Genomic DNA, 23,041 nt, shown 5'->3' with positions numbered 1-23,041 from the left:
CTATGCTTCAAGCAGCTGCTCCTCAGTTGGAAATGATTAACAGAACCATCTCCCTTTTAAAACCTTCCAGGTTGCCAGTAGGGTTCAAAAGTACTTCATCAAACTGACAAAAGCTGGTATCCCTGTGCCTGGAAGAACACCCAACCTGTGCATGTACACTAAAAAGGTAACTCAATTACTACCCCCCCCCCTCTCATAGCCATACTGAATAAGTAATCTCATTGAAAGTAATGGTTTTGCCTTTGAATATTAAAGTTTATGCTGGGTAACTAATTCATTGTTGTCATATCAGCTTTCAGTTAAATGGTATTTTAATGATAAGAATGGGAGTTTGTGTGGCGCTCGCTGGAGACTGGATTAAACTCTGTGCCTGCTGGCAAAGATATGAACAGGGTGATAAAACGTGATGTCGAAAACGAAGCTTTTTATTGCTCTCAAGTGGACAAATAATGCAATGTCATCCATTTCGCGTTTGCCTCAAACATCTCTTCTGTGCTGCAGTCCCTCTGTACTTTTCAGCCACCGTATGCTGATATCACTGTAGATGTGCTGACAGTATCAACTAAGATTGATACTGTCATTTTTATTGCCATTTAGTAAAGCTTTTCTTTGTCTTGTGTTACAGCTGTTGTTTTCCATTTAAATTGGACATTATGATTACATTTGATTATATCTGGTTTTGAAGGAACTACCACACCAAGACTATAACCACCAGGGATGCGTTTTATAATAGTATAATGCTAATTTCATTCATATTGCACAACCCTGTAGTTTAGAGACAACAAACATACTTAATTTGTTAACTGCTTGTTATATTTGCCTTGTTTACGCTCTTCTAACGAACCCTATTTATTCTCCAGGCATCCAGCAAGCGGCAGCATCACCTTAACAAACACCTGTACCGGCCGTCCACCTTCCTGACCTCCTACGAGCCTCCAGTCTACATGGATGAAGATGATGAACGCTCAGCATATTACAACAGTGTGCAGGACCCTTCGGCTGATGATTCGGTCAGTCTTTTGTCTTTCAGTGTGTTTTCTTCTTTCAAAGGTTTATTGTCTTTCTTTCTTTCTTGTGACTTATCATGTTTTCATTGATTCTTCCCATTTTATTTGTCACTTTACTGCATAATGAACCTCATGACTCCTCCTCTTTTCTGTCTGTTTACAGTCTTACCCTCTTCCTTCTCATGTAAGCAGTGACCTGTAGGATAAAGACTGCTAAAAGCATGTGTTACGGGCTTTTGGGAATTTGTTTCTATACCTGAATAGTTCATTTAAAGCGGTTTTAAATAAAATTACTGCACCTGTGTTCCTCTTCTGCTCTCGTGCGTATGCTTTTTTTAGAGACTGTTCTTTTTAGCTCCACTTTAGCACATTTGGGTGAAGGGAAGCATTTAGCTCTTGATTTTTACTCTAATCACAGCTGCTTGTTCTGTTTAAAAATGCCTAAATCAGAGCAGGGGACCTGACCAGACTTTCCTTTCGTTCTGTTTGAACTGCGCGACTCCTGGTGCTCGCCATTATCCAGGAGCTGACATTTCTTTCTCTTGCCTTTGATGGCAGTAACCTTTTAGTGAAACCAGGTCGCTGCAGCCTGCTGAGTACACAGGCTACCGTCTCCATCAGCGCGTTAACGAAACCTCTGACACCGCCGGTATGGAGTAAAGTCAAAAAGGTGTTGCCAGCGTGGGTCACAGTAATTTCTCACTTCACCAGCTTGTCTTTTATTTTGGTCGCGTTTGCAGGAAGATTGAAAGTCTGCTGAGGGAAAGTGCGTCGGCAGCCTAACTGGACTCACAAAGCTGTTCCTTGTCAAAACATAGAAGTGTGATGCTTTTGTTGTAAAATAAAATGCTGCATTTTGTTTGCTTTATTCTTTTCTTCATACAAATAGCTGGAGGTAGCTGTGTCTTTGTAAAGGACACCATGTTTTTCACTCTTGTTCTTTAGGCTGAAAGACAGTATGTACTCTCTTATCGATACGTTGCTTGTGTCCAGCTAAAATTAGACTGATCGCTGCGGGCTGTAAATAAGTCTGCAGGGTAAAAAGCATCTAGATTAGATCCTTGGAGTTGTTGAGGAAATATTATGTACGTGGTTTTCCTGATGACTGTCAAACAACATCCTGTTTGTCTGAACAGGATGAAGAGAGTGTACCTGTGGAGCTGAGAAGTTTGCCAGAATACAAAGAGCTTTTACAGCTGAAACGTCTGAAAAAGCAGAAGCTCCAGGAGATCCAGGAGGATAAGACTGAGATCCGGCACATAGGCTATAAGGTAAAGACTGCGCCGTGATGACATTAAGATCAGGAATCTGCATATACATGTTCCCTCAAAATGTTATGCATTTAAGTCGTACCCTGAGGGGGAAAAAAATTCAAGTTGGCGGCAGAGGAAATATTTATTTTTTAATGTGTTGTCATAAGACGATAAATAAACTGTAACAACTATATTTTAACAGGTCCCAATAGAACTACTGGAGGCTGTGAAATATTGGAAGTAGTTCCGCCTTAAGCTGCAAAGCTTTAAAATGAACTTAAAAAATGTGCACATTTTAATGGCATTGTTGAATAATAATTCTTTTAATTACTCCAAGGCCTTCAGAAGCAAGTTTGTAGTGTAGAGAAGGTGTTAATATGTTCATACTTTTGTGGGAGTGTGTTCTGTGGACGATGAATATGTTTGTGTTTGTTTTGTGCAGTGTGACGTCTGTGGTATGGAGCCCATCCTGGGTGTGCGGTGGCACTGTCAGGACTGTCCGCCTGACAACTCTGTTGACTTCTGCTCCAACTGCTCCGACTGGTCAGCTCCACTTCCTTTATTACCAAACAGTCATACACAGTGCTGGTCGCTTTGCACCATGATGAAAATATTGCTGACATTTTAACACATTTAACATGGTGGAAATGAAAACATTTGTTTGTGGTATGCCATTCACTAAATAACATTCATCCCCCCACTAACAGCTAGTTTAAACTGAACCCCATTTTTGTTTCATTTTTTAAGGTTTTCCACAGAACATTTTTAGGTTCCTGCAGTCATCATTGACTTTGCATGTTTTTCTTTTTGTACACTACAAGTTAATCTCACAGTACAACACGTGATTTACCTGTCTGATGGCGTGTAGTTACCATAGATGGTAGATGGAACGCAAGATGGCTGTAGTTCGTGGGTCTAAAAAAGAAAGACAGTACTGAAGTGCCTTAAACGTGCATTTCTTTAAATAGCTACTGCCACAGTGGCAGTGTAGTTATAAAAAGGCTTCCAGTTCTATATAAATCTATGGGGAAACAGCCCTCAGTGAAAATTTTCCAGTGTGAGACCCAATATGTCAAAGTAAATGTAATGCTGGAAAATTGCTTATATGTGGTTCTTACAGTATCATTTCCTTATCTTCCAGCTTGTTCAAGACTGAGACCCACAAGCCTAACCACCATCTGGAGCCAGTGTACCAGGCAGAAACCTTCCTGGACCGGGACTACTGCCTGCCGCAGAGCACAGGTTACAACTACCTGGACCCCAATTACTTCCCAGCCAACAGATGACAGGGTCCCAGGCACCCCTAGCTCCAGGCTCTCTCCACATATCCCACAGGCCACTCTGTGCATGGCTCCATCCTTCAAGTCCAAGATAACCGCTTAACCCGCCGCCAGGCAGGAAGGCCATTAGGCAGGCAGACAGCCGGGGTCCTCAGAGCAGACCAGTGCTGCTGGTGGGGGGGCTGTTGGTAACTGACCTCCCTGACTTGAGCAAAGGGTGGCCATGACGGTTCCTCAATAAATATTTCAAAAAGGAAAAAAAAAAGAAAAGGGGGGAAGCCCTGCTCAACCTCAGCCAGGTTATTCAACGGATCCGTGATTTGAAAACGATACACTATTTTTAAAAACAAACAAAAAAAGAAAATAGAAGGCACACGACATTCCCGAGCTCCGTGACTCCAGCAGGGCTGTCCTGTATCCCCGTTTCTCCCCCCCATCGCCCTCCAGTTACCTCCCTGTGCTGCTTCAAAACTGGAGAATTGATGATCAGTCTGGTGAAGCGCCACCTAATGGTGATGGGTGGCCAACCAGCACGTCATAGTGGACTGTGAAGTCATCAACTGAGATACACATAGGTGGTTTTATGCGTGTATGTGGTCTCTGTGTTATGCAAGAGTGAAAATGTTCTAGCTAGGTATCCGTAGATTGAGTATTTATGAGCCGCGGTGTCCTCAGCAGACGTCTGGGGTGCTGCAGGTGAAGTTCAGCAGACACTGTGGTTGAAGCCAGTGTTTTTTGTTTTGTTTTTGTTTTCATTTGTTTTCTTCTTTGTTTTCCAGGCTGCAGATCCACATTTTGTTCTGCAGACAAATCTGTATGTGTTAAAACGGATCGAGCTCCCATGTTTCAGCATGGAGCCATCACGACCACTGTCACACAAACGCTGCTCTCTACACCCCCTCCACCTCTCAAACACACACAGATAACAAACTTTCATCTGTTTCCCTTTCCTTTGCTCTCTCCACTAAAACATGTCTAACAAGAAGCACTACAGCACGGAGAGCAAACATTTCCGAAGGCAGGCGTGTGAACGGAAAATACACAAGACTGCGTTTTTGTTTTCTTCTTTTTCCGCCCCCAGTGTGTGCCGTTGTTGATCATGTTGAGTGTACAAGTGTATGGTGAAAAGTAGCCAGCGCTAGATGCTGTGTGCCATTTTTAAGAGGAAAAAAAAAGAGGCTGTTGTTTTGGCGGGGGGAGGGACCTTTAACCTGGCCACAACTTCTCCCTTCCTGCGTGGCTCCGTTGACCCACACTGTCCTACTTTATTGATCCAGTCATCATGGCTCTAGATCTTTAATTTTGCAGTCCACCTTAAAGGTCCATTTAAAAGATTGTATTTTTATTAATCTATTTAAAAAAAGATAAATAATTGAGGTAGTGGTTGGTGCACCACAGTGGAGCAACCCACACAATTTTATACACATAGATTTTGTTGTGCTTGAGTAGACACCATTTTGTATGGTTTTTGTCTCTTTCCCTCACCCCCTTTGCCCTGCTTCAATATCTGTGTATAACAGTCTGTTCTTATGTAAAAAAAATAAAATAATAATGTTAAAAAATGCTAGGAGAACTGTGGAAATAAAAGTATGTGAAAATAAGTTTTTCTATATCCGTGCTTCCTCTGTTATCAGCCATCAAAGTCACCCTGAGTTTGGCTCAGCAGGATTAATCTGTGTTTTTCTCAGTTTTATAGCAAACCCTGAACCCTGGCAAACTGGTAGCAAATTCTTCACATCATTTTTAGGAACTAAGTAATTGATTTTGACTCTGCTAGAATAGCTTTAGTTGATTCACGGTTCAGTCCTCACACACCCTTAAACCCAGCTTTCTTCTGAAACTGCTGTTTTGAACACCGGGTGGGTGTGGCTTCTGTGCTTGGGATCACACAGAACCAAGAGTAGATGAACTAGCCTGAATCCTGAGCTTTTTGATAAATCAAAGGGACCCTTAGGAGGGCTTGAATTTTAGCTGGCTTATAAAGTGGTGAGTACAGTTCTAACAAATGAGGAAAAGAAGTTATGAGTAAAAATATGGATGGATAGATAATCACCCAAGAAGGAAAAAAGCGCAATAAAAGCTCAAAATGATGTGTATTAAAATTCTAGATTATAGCTGTCACATTAAGTGGGGTTGGATGCAATTTTAATATTGGCCATAATGAGGCAGTCCTGTCATTGATGCTGAGTAATTGAGTCTCTCCCAGAACCTGAATGAAAATGTTAACTGTAAAATATTTTTTATTGCTGTCAATTAAATCTTAAGTGCTTCTTGGTGAAGCTTTTTCTCGTGCAAGTGTTCTATAGACTTTCTTCTGCAATTTCACTGTGGTATGAAACACAGGAAATGTCCTTTTGCAGAATAAAGCCATGCTGGTGACCTTTCACTGGGAGAGAAGCACTTTGTGTGACAGCTAATTTTCTGCCTCTTTCCACCTGCTGGAACCAACAGTGCTGATATTTTGTTCTTCCTGACCCAAGTTTGTCAGGAAGATGTGAAAGTGCTTCTTTTTTTCCTCCCCTCTCATCATACTTCTTACATGTCCAAATGATCTTTCTGTGTATTTTAACTGAAACGCTAAACACTTAAACCAGGGGTGTAAAACATAAGGCCCGAGGGGCGTAAAAATCTTTGGAAAATAAGGCAGGGTGCATATATTTTGGACTTTTATTTTAATAAGTTTTGCATCTTCTCCTACTGATAAAGACCTCCACCATGGCCATCCGTACTACACCAAAGTAATTAACAGATGCTCAGTAAAAAGTAACAGGATATTTCTTGTGAATGAACAGAAACTTTTCCTGAAATTTAACATGCATTTCTTACAATTTAAATTCAACTTTCTTTCATTTACAGCTGCATTTCTTTATCATGTTGAAAAACTAAAAAAAGTTCTGTTAAAATTGCACTCCTTTTTCTTATGTGTAGATATCTCAGAGATTAAATGTGTAGTTAAACTTCTTTATCCTGACAGAAAGGGGAATTTCACCTGTCTTGACCTGTTACACTTATCACTTAATTGCCTTTTTGTTGCGATCCTCTCACCAGCAGATGGCGCTGTCAGCTCAGCTCTGATGCTGCACGCTACACACCACACCAAAGGACACTCAGAAATGCTCCATTTAGCAAATGCACTGGCTTTATTGAATGTTAAATACCAAACCACGCACCTGTACGATGAGCTTGGAAACATACAAATGCAGTAATATTAATACTCTTTATTTGCTTCTGTTTTTTTTTCCTTTTTAAATTTAATGCACAAAAGGCAGTTAAGCTTAACTTTTAACTCTTGCATGCTTGTTACAATAAGAAGCAAGGTGCTGTGCGTGAGAGCACGAGTACACACTGACATTTCCACTTTGTAGTATGGCAGGGGGAACCTTGCTCAGCTCCTCTGGTGGGAAGGTGGCGAGATTTCACTTCCAGCATGCTCTCAGTCACAGCAGGGACTGCTATTTTTCTCAGTACAGTTATCTGCCTTGGTGTGGCAGTTGGCAGCATATATTGAGGTTGATTTTACAGAGAGAGACAGAAGAGGGGATGGGGTTGGGGGGATGCATTTTTGTGAAGCAGAATGTGACAACCAGGCGCTTTGTCAGTGTCAAAAAGCAGAGAGAGAGAGAGGTTTCACTGATTGCAGGTAAGACATGCATACCACTGGAGTTCAATGAGTCTGGCGCAGGTGTGAGGTTATGCGAGTGAGTCTCCTTGGGGTGACGGCAGAGAGAAAGAGAGAAGGTCTTCTTAGATGGACCCTCCTCGACTGCAGAGTTTGGGGTGTGATGTGAAGGTGTAGGTATCAGAAGCCGGACTCCATCGAGCGGCAGATCTGGGCGAACACTTGGTCCGGCGACCTCTCGGCATCAATCTGCAGACGGAGACAAACCGGCTGAAAGCGAGGCCTTTTCTCAAACCACCAGCAAGCCCACGTGCAGTTGAGGACAGCAGCCTGTTGCAGTGCAAACTCACAGCAGACTGATGACCTCATTACCTGATGTGGCATTTAAGCACCCACCCACACGCACACACACACACACACACCTGATGTGGCATTTAAAAGTTCAAACAGTAAATTTATTAAAGGGGCAGATCAACCCTGAAAGGAACGCGTGTGATTTTCTAATCGCTCTCATGTCAGTGGAAACAGAGAGGCGAGTAAAACTTCACAGAAAGTTGGTCCTTCCCTGCATCACTGACCTTAAACACAACATATTTCAGCATCTTGTCCATCTCAGGTGAAAAGTGTGTATAGTCATTTTTTGGAAATGTCTGACTTCTCTTGAAAATAAAGGAACTAAAAAGCACTGAGGGCACCACAAAACGAGCAAAAAACTAAAAAACTCAGCGTCAGTGTCGTCATTAGAAGTTTCACGTTCAAGCTATTTTCTTTCTACCAAACTACACCCGCCAAACATATCACAGCGGGTGTAGTTTGGTAGAATGTGTCGAAGTGTGTGTCTACCCAAAGATGACAGGTTTTTGACAGGATGACAGGATGTGAACATTAATGGTTTCCCCCTCGGCTGAGCTGCAATGTCCTTCTCTCGGCTGGTAGAAAGAAAACAGTTCCTACGTGGAACTGCGCTCCGAGCACCGTGAGACGAGTGCAATTTATTTCAGTTATACTCAGGAGAAGGCAGACATCTCTACAGCTCTGCAGCAGAGAATTAGAGCTCCTCTGGTAATGCACAATTGCCTCCAGTCTACGTGACTTTTTAGTCGTTTTCTCCACTAAAAAACTTTCCATCTATCAGAGAAAAGAAGCTCGAGACATTGTGACAGGATGTAAACAGTAGCTGCACACTTCCTTTGGTTGGCGGGCGTAGTTTGGTACAAACACAATATTTCCTACATGAAACTACTTGCAAATAAGTTTGTACCTTTTTTTGAGTAACTGGGAGACATTCCTGTGAGTGTTTCTTTTGTATTTTGAGCAGAGCAAGGTGAGTGACATATGGTTTTATCATATCTAAGAGAAGATGGACGTGTCCATGGTCTATGCCTTCAAAAACGAGCCGCTCACACCTAAAACAATCCAGACACAGGGTGTCAAACTTACTTTAGCTCATGGCTCAATTTGATCTAAAAAAGGCCAGAGCAGAAAAACAATCCAAAAAATAAGCATCACTTATAAAAAAAACGTTTACCAGATTTACCGCACACTCAAAAAATGACCAGAAAACAGATTATAGTTATTATTTCTTGATAAATGTTTTTTTCTCATTCAGTTAATGTTGGGAGAAAAAGATCATGAACAGCCTGAGATGTCTTTAGTAAAATAACACAACGTCACCAGTTTTTCCCACATTCATCGAGTCGACTGTCCTGCTCTACATGTGGACTTGCAGATTACAGCAGAAAGGAACCCAAAGAAACAAGTATTTTCCATCACTATCAGTCAATTTGTCTACACATAGAAACAACTTATAGACATTTTTATTGTGTAGGAGGGATTATTAAGAAAATACAGTCGTTAAAGACATTTTTGAGCCATTCAGTGGCTCCACTGGGACTCCTTGACAGCCCGATTTTGGCCCTCTCGGCCTGCATGCTTGACACCACTGGTCTACATGGATAAATCGCTCTACAAGCCTGAGGATAAACCATGGTCTGTATAAAAGATGGATCTGGCTTCTGGGTGTGAAAAGTGAAGCCAACAAGTGATCGTCTGCCAAAAGCCGATCGCTTCTGTGTGTTTTTAATGTGTAATATCTTTGCTTATGTCCACAAATAGGCTGTAGTCAACAGGACTTATGAAGATCTTCTTATTGCATCCACTCTGTGTTCCACATTATATAATTAATCCAGTCCTTAAAACATCCTTATAGAACTGTTATGTCGTATTTCTTTTTGTAATTTCTGCTGTACTCTTGACTAGATATCTCTTTAAAAACACATTTTTAATGTCAATGAGACTTTTTACCTGGATAAATAAAGGATTTATAAAAAATAAACTGGCAAAAACTGATTTGAGCTTCTATCCCTCTGACAGGAATGCTGTTTCCCACATAAGCTGACTTGATATCATTCATAACAGAGATTTTGAAGACATTATAGGCAAACATGCCATTTACAACAGTCTAAATACTGGTAATCATATTTGGCAAATAAAAGAAAAATAAATTTTTGGCACACCTTAAACAATTTTTTAAGGATTATTTTTAATCCTTAAAATAGGGCGATTGAGGGTGTCACTGATTAACGACCTGCGACTAAGTCATTAGAAAATGAATGATGCTGAAAATGAAAATACTCACAAACCAGTGGGTGACCGTATGGTAAATATATGCATCGTTTATACTGTTTATTTGAAATGAATTTGGATACCTAAGACTAAGACTAATGAACCTTTACCAGCACAGCCGTGAAATCACGTGACCCTGGACACAGCTCACCTAAATGGAGAGCAGCTACCTTTTACCTGCTGTGACAAACCAGACTGCCTGCTGTGAAAAAGGTCCATCAGCTCCCCTGTTTCTGTGTATCCAGGTGTCATCAGTGATTATCTTTCACCAGCTGGGTTTTGTCCAACTTGTCATTGGCTAATTCAAATCTTGGCGAACAAATCAAGTGGCAAAGCTTTCTGTGAGCAAAGCAAATGCAAGGCTTTTCCAAAAATGGAATAAACTGCCAATGCCAATTAACTGAAGCTAAATCAGAACGGAGCAGCAGGAGGAATGGGAAGAAGAGCTGGAAGACGGACATCAACACGATGTCGGAGCGGAAGGGAAAGTTGATTAAAAGGATTTGGTTAGGTCACACTAAACAGAGCTAATCATTACTTCCCACTGTAAAGCATCCAAATGGAAACACTGATGTCTGCTAACACAGATGTATTTGCCAGAAATATGTAAATGAGAATTTTAAGGACTCACACTGAACAACCTTCACACAATATTGTTTTGAAACTTACACCATCTTCAGCTATTTTTAGTTAAAACATTTCTACATTCTTATTAGGAAGCAGTAAGCGGTCGGACAAAATCTGAATACAATTCACTCTTAAAACAGAGGCTCGCCTATTTGTTCTTCCACTCGATGACCCTTTCAGCTGTTGGTGTTTTGAGACATTTGAGTAGAAACGTGAATATTATTTATTTACTATTTAAAGCATGCAGGCTGCAAACACACATTTTCCACACAGGATTATAAGACTTAGCTGCAACAGAGTTAGCTTCTAGTTTTAGGTCACTTTTTAAAAAACCTTTAAATTTACTTATTGTAAATTCTATTGTGCTTTGTTTCTGTTTTCCCAGCTTTCACTATTATTTCTTTTTCTCTTTTTATTTAATATGTATTTTTCTATGTTACGCTGTCTTCTGAGGTTGCAGATTGAGACAGAAGTAAGCTTGTTGATCTCATAGATTTGTTTCCCCTCTGTTGGCCATTAGAAAGCATGCAGGTTTAATGCTGTTTTCACTCCCTCTGTGTTTACCACAGCAGCACGTCTAGTTTGTGTTTTGTGCTGTCTCCCTGTGCTCTCTGTCTCTTTTCTCCTTCCTTTACTCTATTCCTTCACTCTCAACCGGCTGCAGCAGATGGCTGCCCCCCCCTGAGCCTCGTTCTGGTTTTTCTTTCTGTTCTGTTTTTAGTTCTGGTCTTTGTTACCGTCTCTGTTTCCTGCAGTTCTACCTTGGGACACTGCAATGGACGGATTGAGATTATACTGCTGCAGTTTTATGCTGGTTTCAGCTGAGTCTTAGATTTCTTGGCACAGAAGGATGACTTTGTGGATCTTGTCTCACATCTATTACGTAAAACAAAATCAGCACCAACTGGAAGATGGATGCAGATTTGTGCAGGGGGTCTAGGGCTCCTTCTCCAGGAAACTTTGAAGCAAAACACATAACTTAAGCCCTGTTTACCTTTGTGATGGAAATTTTTGGAATAAAAACAAACAAACAAAAATGGTGATTTAGAATTGCCCTGGCGTTTTCTTATTTATCCCTTTGGATCTTTTATGTTTTTACTCGGGAAGGCAAATGAACATGTTCCAAAAATGGCACCACCACCCCTGATACTGTACCTACCCCTAGGAACTGGCAGAATAATTAAAACATAACTGCCTCAGTGCACACATAAAATGGATATCTTTGTAAAGACAAAGTCAAACACTTCAGATGAGAGAGGGCAAACAATTCACACAACCCTTGCTTTTATTTAATGTTTTTTAACCACAATTTAAAAATAACTAAATTAAAGTAAACATGAACGAATTAGTGCACAAAACACAGAATAAATTATATTATAAGACGCAAAAGCCTTCAGTAAACATGAAGGTTGGAAAGCCTGTTTAGATAATGTAGTCTGCATCTAATTGTTTGGTTCTGTTTCCAGCGTCATTAATACAGCACCCAATAAATTTCAGTATAAAATTCAATACTCTGGGATCGCACCGTTAAAACTAAGCACATTAATATGCTATTCACATATAAATAATTTTGAATTATAATGCATAATAATACAAACCACTGTTACTTCTGACTAATGCAGTCTTTTGATCTAAGACAGGCTTCTCTCTGGTGAACTATGTTTTCCTTTGTTTTCCTCCTCTAAGATCATAGAGGCTGGCACGCTTGTATTTTAAAAACAATCCTCGTGATTATTATTTATCCAGCATGTCAAATCTGAGCTGGTTGTATTGAATAATACAGTAAAGTTGCAAACTCCAGTCATGCAGGACAGTTAGACTCACATATGAGAGATAATGAAGTGATTATTGGGAACTCTTCGGCTGCTTTTCTGTGAGTGAGAACATCCCGGCAAACGATTTCCTTTTATAGATAAAAGAGCGCTGGGAGATGTTTGAAGGACATCTAAGTGTAAATGGATTTCCAGCCTAGACGAAGTGGATTTAAACTGGATTTGTTCCTTTAAGGAAAGTAAGCCTCCATATGGAATTGAACCTCTAACCCTTACAGAGTTTGCTTCCCAATCTTACCGTGTGCAGAAGCCTCTTGTGTTCGTAGTGAGCCGCCACCGCCTGGGTGTCGCTGCAGAAGCTCTCCACCCTCCTGTGCAGGATGCTGTCTCTGTCTGGGGCGGCCTGGAAGCCGGATCTCCCACGACACTGCAGGCGATTGGACATGGTGTCGGCTGAGCAGTTCAGCAGGAGCACTGCACTGGGTTCCCCCATCTGACACACACAACAGGTGCAGTTAGAAGTTAAAAGCAGGAACTTCCCCTTTAACTACATTCGTCTGCAGGCCGGCCTTCATCCTGAATGATCCGCAGTCCACATTTCTATGTGCATTCATTCTGATCACTTCTTTCCTATTTTCAAATCTTGTTTTCATAACCCCTTTGTACTCGTATGTTAGCACTGAATCAGACTTAATTAGCATTCGTCACAGTGACGTGCGACTCTTGTGATTCCTTCACTTTGCTCAGACTGAACTTTTTGTGCATACACCACGACTCACGGCTGACTTTCCCCCTTCTTTTATTCATGCTTCTGACCACATCCCGCTGTCTACTCCATCAGCTTTGTGCTCTGACCTTCGCTTCGTACTCCTCCGCCTGTCTCAGATCTCTGGGGAAGCCGCTGATCACGAGACCTTTTCCCTGCTGTCCTGACGACACCACCGCGTCACACAGGAGCTCCAGCAGTGTGTCCTGCAGATAGCACGCACACACACAAACACAGAAAGAATGATTTACCGTTTATTAATGATTAATATATAACCAGAAACAGCCATATATATTCCCTGCAATTTTATAACTCAGTATATTGAAGTATAATGTGCAGTACACATCTCCAGGGCATCCCAAAATGATATGAAAGAGCTCATATTTTATTACTGAATCAATTGTTTACTTTATGAAATGTTAGAAAATTGTAAAATAAACATTCCAAGAGCCTCTGTTTTTTTTTTCTTTTTGTTTAAATAAATCCACCAAATTCAATAAAGGAGAGAAAAAAAATGCAAATCTTACTTTTCAGATGCTAAATCTAAAGCCATGTTTGACACAAAGTATGATGAGATATTGCTATTATTTGTTAAAATATTCTTTGGCACACATTAAAAGAAACTGCTACATGGATGAGGAGTCAGTGGTAGATGTGACACATGGGAAAAACTGGGTGCAGATATGATAAGAAGCACTGGAAAAATATGGAAAAATAAAAAGGCTTCATCAGGAGCTGCTTGTTTTTCCCCCTACCAGCCCCTTTGTGGGTTAATCAGCCATGTATGAATGCAGGCCTGATTACAGTAAGAGTAATATGATTCAAGAATACACACTGTCCCTGTGGCGCCGCTCCCGGGCCACTGGTGGCAATATGCAGGGCACTGACCAAATAACAGAAATCAAAAAATACAATCTAAAAATGACAGCAGAACCGAACCAGCACCTGTCAAAATATACGAAAATATTATAATTAGGAAGTTGGAATGGTTTGTACTTGATTCTGCAGATACACGTCCATTTAAATGGTTAAATTACCTCCTCAACATGTCTTGAAGTTCTCTAGAGGCCTGGTAATGAACTAATCATTTGATTCAGGTGTGTTGACCCAGGGTGAGATCTAAAACCTGCAGGACACCTTCCCTCGAGGCCTGGAGTTGCCCACCCCTGCTCTACTCTCTATACCAGGGGTATCCAACTCCAGTCTTCGAGAGTTACTGTACTGCAGCTTTTAGATGCATCACTACTCCAACACAGCTGAATCAGATGGTTGGATTACCTCTTCAATATGCCATCAAGTTTGGCAAAGGCCTGGTGTGTTGGAACAAGGACTCGTCTAAAAGCTGCAGGACAATAGCTCTTGAGGACTGGAATCGGACACCCCTGCTTTATACCCACAGCGGCTGAGTGGGTTGTATACCAAATTGGAGGTCCATGACTTGATCTCCAGCTCCTCCAGCCTGCACGTTGAAGTATCCTTGCCAATATCCTGAACCAATTGTGCCGCTTGTTCGAGAAAGCGGTTAGACTTTGTGTACAAGGTAGAAAGGTGCTGTATATACTAGTCCATTTACCATATGTGCAAAACACCGTGATGACTCTTCATGGTTTGGGGATGTCAGTGGTGTTGGGCGATCTTATAAAACTGATGAAATTATGAATGTAGAAAAGTACCATCGCATTTTGATCCAATAATGCAACACCATCTGGAAAGCATCTGGTTGGCAACGGCTGAATGTTTCAGCATGACAGTGATCTCAAACTCACTCCCGGGGCAGTGAAAGCATACCTGGATATACACAAAGGAAAACTATCGTAGACCTCAACACAGCCTGGACCTCAACTTTATTGAAGTAGTGTGGGATTGTCTTCATTGAGAACGGAACAAAAGTCAGCCAATATCCAAAGAAGAGCTTTGATGTTCTTGAAGAACCCTGGAGAAGTATTCCTGAAGACTACTTAAATAAACTTGCTGGAAAGTGTTCCTAAGAGACTATGCTGAGGACTAAAGGTGGTCATACCAAATATGGACTCTCAAGCGTGTTACAGTTGTGCAATCTCTATTTTGCCTTATATCATGCATTTACATGCATGTTTGCAAATGTTTTAATATGCTTCTACACCTACTTCTTTCTTTTTTTTAACCAAATATTAAAGAAAGAGAGGTGGGTCAAGACTTTTGACTATTCAATGTAATATAAATCAAACGCGCCCTCTTCAATGAGCTGCTGGTGTTAGCTTAGGCTGTAGCATTGTTATCAAGCTGTTTCAGGAAGACTTTGTTGAAGAAATAAGGCTGTATTGTTGCTTCTTTCACTGGAGACGTTCTGCTGGCTGTTCATCATATTAGTTTCAGCCACTTCAATCTTGAAGTCAAATTAGCTTGGAGCTAAATTAGTGCAACACGTCCCAGTAGCCCGTCTCTGACATGCAGTATCACCGCATCCCTTCATAAAAGGTAAGCGTTTGTTGCATCTTCACTCTGTTCAGTAGGTGATTGCAGGGGATTATTGCTCTTCAGTGAGTGCTAGTGGTTATTCTACTAGGCTTTGCTGTCAGTCTTGCTGTAGAAGCTTATTAGTTCTGAGGCTACGTGATTAGTTAGTTTGTTTATTAGCAGGGCTGTTGAAGAAGTAATTGATGGCTTTTACTAGATGTGAGGCTTGGCCCAACTTAGAAGGGCATCATGGAAGAATTGTTTGCCACTTTGAGATGTCTTGGTGTTCAAAAACTCCAGCTAGCCTTCTGGATCAGTTCATGCTTGGTGTGGAGGGAATTTTCACTTTGTTAGAGGGCCTGGGAGTGACAAGAGTGAAAAACTTTACTATAACTTCATTGTTGCTCAGAGTATTTTGGACTCACCAATTCATCTATTTTAGGAAAGCTGTCATAGGTAAAAGAAACGGTATAAGGAAATGAAGGCATTAAAAAGTGTTCCTGCATAAAATATCATGTGGGGTCTTAAATTTCACTTTTTAAAAACATAGTGGTTACAACTCTCATTTTATTCCCTAATAGCTCGGTCCCTTCAGGATAATAGTATTAATTGCCGTTCTTTCTCAGTTCAGACTTGGGTCTCTGCTAAAGAGTTATGTTGTAAATTGGCCTCAGGCACATTTTTCTATGATTATTTCAGTGTATTATTGGGGTTTTTTTTTTTCTCTCTACCCAATTCATAGTCAGATAAGCACTGGTGATATCATTCGAGGTTGGTTCATGGAACAACGTTATCCATATCATGGATGGAGAGAGTGGCGAGAGTGATGGATTGTAACATGGTGAAGTTAAAGTATAGTTAACTTGACTTCATTGTATTAGATGGATTGTTGTGTTCAAGTTTCTCACCCTACTAGACAGCACGCTCGTTTTCCTTTTTAATTTTCATTCACCCGCCACATTTTTAGGTACACTTCTTCTTGTTAACGACTGCTCTTTAACATAAAATGTCTAACAGTGACTTACATGGCAGCAACTCAGTGCATTTAATCACATAGACATGGTCAAGACAACCTGATAAAGTGATCTAAGCACCAGAATGGGGAAGAATGAAGATATAAGTGACTGTGTCAGTTACTGGGTTGCAGATGGGCTAATCTGAGCATTTCAGATACTGCTGAGCTTCGGGATTTCACTGGCTCACTGCCTTGCTCATATTAGAAGTTAGATGAGAATGGTCAGACTAGTTTGAGCCCATAGGAAGGCAACAGTAATTCAAATAACCACTTGTTAGAAGAGCATCCCTGAAAGACCACATTAGCTCCCTATTTGGATGGTAGGGTCGGAATTTGGCATAAACAACATGAATTGCCTTGTATCAATGATATCAATGGTTCAGGCTGCTGTTCATGGTGTAATGCTGTGGGGAATACACTGTAGCTTACTTGAGCATTGTTACTGACCATGTACCCATCTTTTGATGGCTGCTTCAAGCAGGATAATACATCACAAAGTTCAAACCTCTATGCAGTTACCCAATCTCAATCCAAAAAACACCTTTGGGATGAACATGTGACCATGCATATGCAGCTGACAAACGTTCTGCACCTGTCTGATGCTAAAAACACTGAGAAATGTATTAGCAAGGTGTACCTAATAAAGTGTCCGGTAGTGTATATATATTGTGTTATATTTATATTTGATTAATGTATTTCACAAACTAGTTACCATTCAATGCACTGCTTAACTCTGCATCACAGATGATGCTACTCTGCTACATGTACTGCAAACAGTACTGAGACTACTGTAAACAACAGAGCCAGAGATCCTGTGCAAACAAACCTTTTTTGACACTATTCATGAATTACATGAAGCATTTTGTTATGCTCTATAAAACAAAAAACAAGCAAAGCAATTTCATGAATTGAACCTATATATCTGTAATAGGACAATATTGTCCAATTTAAAAGCTGCCATTATGACTGTTACTAATCACCCAATCCAATAGCATCACAAACTGAAGCCTATAAAACAACCATAATACCTAATCAACTGTTATAACATTGATAAAGTGAAAATTTATTCCAGCAATTGATACTATCATATATCCTCCACCTTACAGGTAATGGGTCAGCTGAGGATGGTGTAAGTGGCTTGTACATGTGGATTTAATACTTCTTCAAAGACATTTACCCTTCTGTTATTGTGCGATATCTGTCATCATTTCACTTAATGTTCATTAGTTGGGATAGATGAAAAACATTCATCAAATAGGCTGATCTAGGCAGTTAACCTGTGTTAATGTTTTAAAGGCTTTTTTTGCCATAAGAGGAAGAAATAGCTAAGTGTGCTAACAGCTCTGCAGTTGTTAATGATTTTAAAATTATTCTCACTAAGACCGACGTTGTTTGTTTTCTTTAACTTTTTCCTGATTTGGTGATCTTAAGGCTTCTTGAGAAAAACTTACAGGAAGGAAGAGGGTAGGACGGGAGATGGTAGCTGTAGTTTATGTCTTCAGATGACACGACATTGACAGCAGCAAGATATGCTCCACTAGCTATTCATGCAACCTGGACTGAAACCCTGAGCTGCCCACAGATGCAACAAATCACGAGCAGCAGCCACAGCCACATGAAAACAAGCGCTCCTCCACTTCTGGTAGTTTAACACAATAAATAAGAAGCAGTTTTTTAGCTGAGTTAATTTTCTTTCTGCATGTTTATGTGAGTTTTTGCAGTGTTATATCAAAATGAAAAAATGAATCCCTGTTTTAATAACCAGTGGATTTTCCTCGAATTCAGCTTCTATAAATATAAAATAGAGCTGAAAAGTGCAATCAATGGCCAGCAGGGGGTCACTCTCCCCGAGTCTTGTTGTATGGAAGTGTTATGGCCCCTGGCCTTGGAAGAAGAGAGCCAGCCTTCCTTCAAGCAGATTAGGGTGTGGCAACCCCCACAGACGATTGGCTGGCTGGTAACCCGTGGATACCTCCAGGGAAAGTCTATTGGACCACCTGAGGGATGCCAGACCAATCAGTGACTGACTGGTCACACCTGTGTCTTTAAAAGGCTGAAGAACAGTCATTCAGGGGCTGCTGCTTTGCACTGAGTGTGCATCCTGCCCCGTCTGTGAGCCTTGTTTGCAAGACCTTATCTAAACTGTGCATTAAAAAGTGCATGCCTGAGCGTGTAGTTTTGTATTTAAATGAACAGAAAATGACCACTCTTACATCTGCTGTTGTTGTTGCTGATGAGTATGTGCTTGCCCATAAATCATCATTCATTGTCAGTGAGACACCACGTGTTAGCTCTGTGCAACAGGCCCACATGGCTAAAGCGTCTGGTTCGAAGGAAAATCATCAGTGTTTTTATAGTCACAAACCTGGACATGTCAGCGCTGACTGTTTAGCCCTAAAACGGGAAACGTAGTTAAATTCCCAACAGACTAAAGGTGTTGGTTTTGTGCAAGCAGTGCCCCGCAGTGAGGTCCTTGGTTGTGGTGGTAAGATGCCTGACCCTTGTTTTGAACCTTTCATTTCTGATGGCTTGGTACCACTAACAGCTAATCCCTCTGATCTGAAACCAATACGCATTTTGAGGGAGACTGGAGGCTCCCAGACTGTCATCTTCTCTGGGGTCTTACCTTTCTCAGCTGAAAGCACCTGTGGTTTTAATTCTGTTCTGCTCCCAGTTCACCGGGTTTATGTAAAATCAGAACTCGCTACAGGGTTTTTCCCTCTTTCTGTTTGCACAGCCTTACCAGTAGATGGTGTGGCCATGTTAATGGGGAATGATATTGCTGGAGGTTTCTTGCTTCCAAATCCGGAGGTTTTAGACAATCATCTAAATCAGACGATCCCAGACTTTTCTGTGAACTCTGGGCTGTATCCGGCCTGTATGGTTACCTGTGCATAATCAGGTAAAGATGCTGACATTTCACTCTCTGATTCTGTGCTGATGTCCTCATTTTCCAAGGAGGGTAATGTGCAAACTGAAGAAAACAATGTTCTGCCCGATCCATCCTTGAAGAACGCACCACTTCAACTGACCAGCAAACACTTGTCCTCAGCCCAACAAGCTGACGAAACATGAAATTGTTTCAACTGTGTGGTAAGTGCTGATCAAGCCAGTAAAGAACAACAAGCCTGTTTTGTAGAACAGGACATCTTAATGCGTCAGTGGTCTCCTCAGGTGCGGAAAGTGCAGACTGGAGTAAAGTTAAACAGATTATTATGCCAACCATAAATAGACATAAGGTCCTGTCTCTTGCCCATGAAAGTCTAGACATTTGGGTATCACAAAAACATACCAACTTTTGTTAAAGCATTTCTTTTGGCCTAGTATGAAACGTGATGTTTCAAAGTTTTGTCGCAGTTGTCATGTGTGCTAGATTGCTGGTAAAACCAAACCTGGTGATGCCCCACTGTGTCCTATTCCTGTAGCGGATTAGCCATTTGTCCATGTCATAGTGGACTGTGTTGGACCACTACCTAGAACAAAGTCAGGAAATGAATATCTGCTCACCGTCATGTGTGCTGCTACACGTTTCCCTGAGACCATTTCATTACATAAAATTACAGCAAGGTCGGTTGTTACAGCGCTAAAAACGTTCTTGTCTGTGTTTGGCCTGCTGATGGTCATACAAACTGATCAAGGTTCAAACTTCCAGTCAAAGGTGTTTAAAAAGGGTAGCTAAATCCCTGAATATCAAACATGTTGTGTCCTCTGCTTACCATCCAGAGTCCCAAGGTGCATTGGAACGATGGCATCAGACCCTAAAGGCAATGCTACGCAAGTACTGCCTAGAGCAGGGGTGCCCAATCCCAGTCCTGCAGTATCCTGCAGCTTTTAGATGCATCCCTACTCCAACACAGCTGAATCAAATGGTGTGATTACCTCTTCAGCATGCCATCAAGTTTGACAAAGGCCTGATAACAAGGCATTCAGTTGATTCAGGTGTGTCAGAAGAAGGATGCGTCTAAAAGCTGCAGGACGGTAGCTCTCGAGGACTGGGATTGGGCACCCCTGGCCTAGAGGCTGAAAGGAGTGGGGATGAGGGGATGCTCGTGAAGTTCTTCAGGAGTCACTCTGTTTTAGTCCAGCTGAACTAGTATTTGGCCACACGCCTCGTGGGCCACTTAAAGCTATGAAAGAGGAATTTTTGATTCCCGAAGAGCTCCAAAACAAGTGTGACAAAGTATGTGCAAAGCTTTTGTGAACGTTTGAGTCAGGCCAACGCTCTGGCTAAAAAGCATCTCGCTGCTTCACAGCAGAACACGAGGCTTTCATAGAGGTACTTATACTTGCTAATGATCAGTTAATCAAGTGCATTTGATTAGCAGCACCTGGCTGATACTTGCTCTCTTAAATCCTATAGAAGCTGCAAGGATGTACTTCATTTTTTCACAGCACTGCATAGGGTTCTATGAAAACTTTCTTTTTTACATGACCATGGAAAGGAGCTTGAAAATAACTCCTCAAATAGATTGCTGGAATAAGATGGTGAGGCCTGATATTAGACTTTGGTATTTCACAGAAAAATACATGTTCTGTGTTTCCAGGCAACAGTACAGTAACACTTTACCAAGGCAAACGCTCCCTGTGTCGTCACTCACCATTGCACCACATACGACAGCGTTTTATCTCACTTTGAGATAAAACTCCAGTGTGGGTGATTTTGTGTTACAACGGCTTTTTGTAATGTTTTCGGTTGTAAACCTGGAGAGGTGCACTTCAGTAATCCCAGTGTGGGATTATTCATCCAGCTTTAAATCACCATTTCTCTCTCTCTCTCATAAGTCTCTCACATGGCATTAAAAAAGCATTTCACAGTGCTCATGTTGGAGAACACATGGGACATGACCTTAATGTGCAGTAAGAAGCTTAGACAGCAGAGCTTTGCTTGAAAGCCATTGGGTTTCTCCACCGAGTAGACAGAAAGTTAAAGTAAATCTGTGCGTGGGTGTCTTTATATGGCATTTTAATCTTGGCTGAAAAGCCTCAGTGTTTCTGATTCTTTGGAGTTTGTGCTTTTCTGTTGTTTTTGTTCTTTTTCAGGGGGCAGAAAAGGATAAAAATAGCACAAGGAAGTCCATTGCAATCAGCAAAAACAGACCTTGCCGGTTACTTTTCATAGAATATAGATAAGCATAGACTGGCCCCCCTCTTTTATCCTCTGGAAAAACTATTGTTATAATTTCTTTCCAAAAATGTGTCCCTACTTGCCAGATATTCAACAGTCATCAATAGAAAGTTTTCTAAGGGCTATTTATTTAGCATAAAACAGTGAAAATTCAAGCAAAATCCCATTCATCTCCATTGATCCTAGACCTGAAACAGTTAGTCAGAGACAGATGTTTTTTTGTTTTTTCCCCTCCCACGTCAGAAATCAATACAGTCTCAAAGCTCTTGTTTACTTTCTGCTACCTCCGGGTACAGCTCCTTTCTCACACTGTGTCATTTCCTGCTGTTCTCATTACTAGAGCTGCTCGAACAAGAAAAGCACTTTACTTTTTGTGGTGGCAATTACAGGGAAACCAGAAAATATTGGCGACTCCTGAAAAGAGTCAGTTATTGGCATAAGCAGAGATTTTCTGTAGGTCAAAACTTTCTCTGAGAGCTTGATGATAATTAAATTCACGTCAATAATATTCTCTTACTTTAGGCAATTATGTTCATTTTGGATCAGTAGGAGGGCAGATTTTGGTAAAATCAGTAGTATATTTGCAATGAATTCTTCTTAACAGCAAAAATGTCTTCACATAATAGAACTTCAGAACTACGTCTTGTAACCGTGAAGGCTTGTTTTTAAGTTAAGCTTTAATCAGTTGTGGAAATCTTTAAGGGCTGGTTTTCTTTCTGTGTGACTGCAGTTTCACAGAATTATCTTTTCTGAAATGTAATTATGTAGTTTGATACAATGGTTTTCTGCTTACTGTATAAAATGTCCGGACTCTCTATATGAGCCTCCGGACTTTATGTTCATGATGATCCATGACAAAGGTTGGGACATTGTTTGAAGTTTATCACATGTGAACTCATCAGTGAGTTTCTGAGGGGTCTATGTCTGGGTAGAGTGTGCAGGACACAGGACAACCACTTGCAAGCTGGGTGTTCACAGGACTATTACGTGTGCTTTTCTCAAAATTGTTGCAATCAGACATCAGATGGGCTTTACACTAGGGAGCTGGCAGGTTAAAGTGCATGTCTGAAAATGGCTACGGTGTAATTCAGTCACTAATTGCATTTGTTTTTAACAGTTTGTGACAATAGTGGGGCTCTACAGCACAGATGGATATGATCTAACTGGATTTGGATGCACAAGCTTTCATGGGATTTCTTTCAGTTGAGAAAAAAATAGAAACATGCAGACCGTATTCTTCAGATGATTAATTAACAGGCTGTGTTTGAAGGCTGTGGTGACATAAACGTAAACACCAGAGCTCAGTAATTCCTCCATGGACAGATTAAGGTTGAAAATCCTCCACTGTGTGTTTTGACAAACTGGAACCAGTTTACCAGGCGGAGTGAAAGGACACGCTTCAGCAATACATTCCAGTCAATATTTGTGACTCACTCTGATCAAAAGCACACGCAAGTTGAACACACATGCTTACAGCTGTGTGTGTGTGTGTGTGTGTGTGTGTGTGTGTGTGTGT

General features: G+C 41.0%; 2 protein-coding genes across 5 annotated transcripts in view; one reads left to right on the top strand and one right to left on the bottom strand.

Annotated features, from left to right (window-relative positions):
- The window catches only part of zzz3 (zinc finger, ZZ-type containing 3), a 22,851-nt gene extending 17,710 nt beyond the window's left edge, over nt 1-5,141 (top strand). For all 4 annotated transcript variants that reach the window (XM_005924554.2, XM_005924555.3, XM_005924552.3 and 1 more), the window contains exons 8-12: nt 71-166; nt 861-1,010; nt 2,144-2,278; nt 2,703-2,803; nt 3,402-5,141. In XM_005924554.2, the coding sequence (XP_005924616.1) occupies nt 71-166; nt 861-1,010; nt 2,144-2,278; nt 2,703-2,803; nt 3,402-3,546 (627 nt within the window). In that variant the 3' untranslated portion in view covers nt 3,547-5,141. The remainder of the gene's footprint in view (nt 1-70; nt 167-860; nt 1,011-2,143; nt 2,279-2,702; nt 2,804-3,401) is intronic.
- Nucleotides 5,142-6,661: 1,520 nt separating this feature from the next.
- Nucleotides 6,662-23,041, bottom strand: part of ak5 (adenylate kinase 5) — a 101,437-nt gene continuing 85,057 nt past the window's right edge. The window contains exons 12-14 of the mRNA XM_005924551.3: nt 13,039-13,155; nt 12,482-12,676; nt 6,662-7,408 (exon numbers count right to left, since the gene is read on the bottom strand). Coding sequence (XP_005924613.1) covers nt 7,340-7,408; nt 12,482-12,676; nt 13,039-13,155 — 381 coding nt within the window. The 3' untranslated portion in view covers nt 6,662-7,339. The remainder of the gene's footprint in view (nt 7,409-12,481; nt 12,677-13,038; nt 13,156-23,041) is intronic.

The sequence above is a fragment of the Haplochromis burtoni genome, unplaced genomic scaffold, assembly GCF_018398535.1.
Source record: "Haplochromis burtoni strain Fernald_Lab_line unplaced genomic scaffold, NCSU_Asbu1 Contig_78, whole genome shotgun sequence".
NCBI lineage: Eukaryota > Metazoa > Chordata > Actinopteri > Cichliformes > Cichlidae > Haplochromis > Haplochromis burtoni.
Note: the sequence above shows the minus strand (reverse complement) of the source record. Positions and strands in the feature narration are given on the sequence as shown.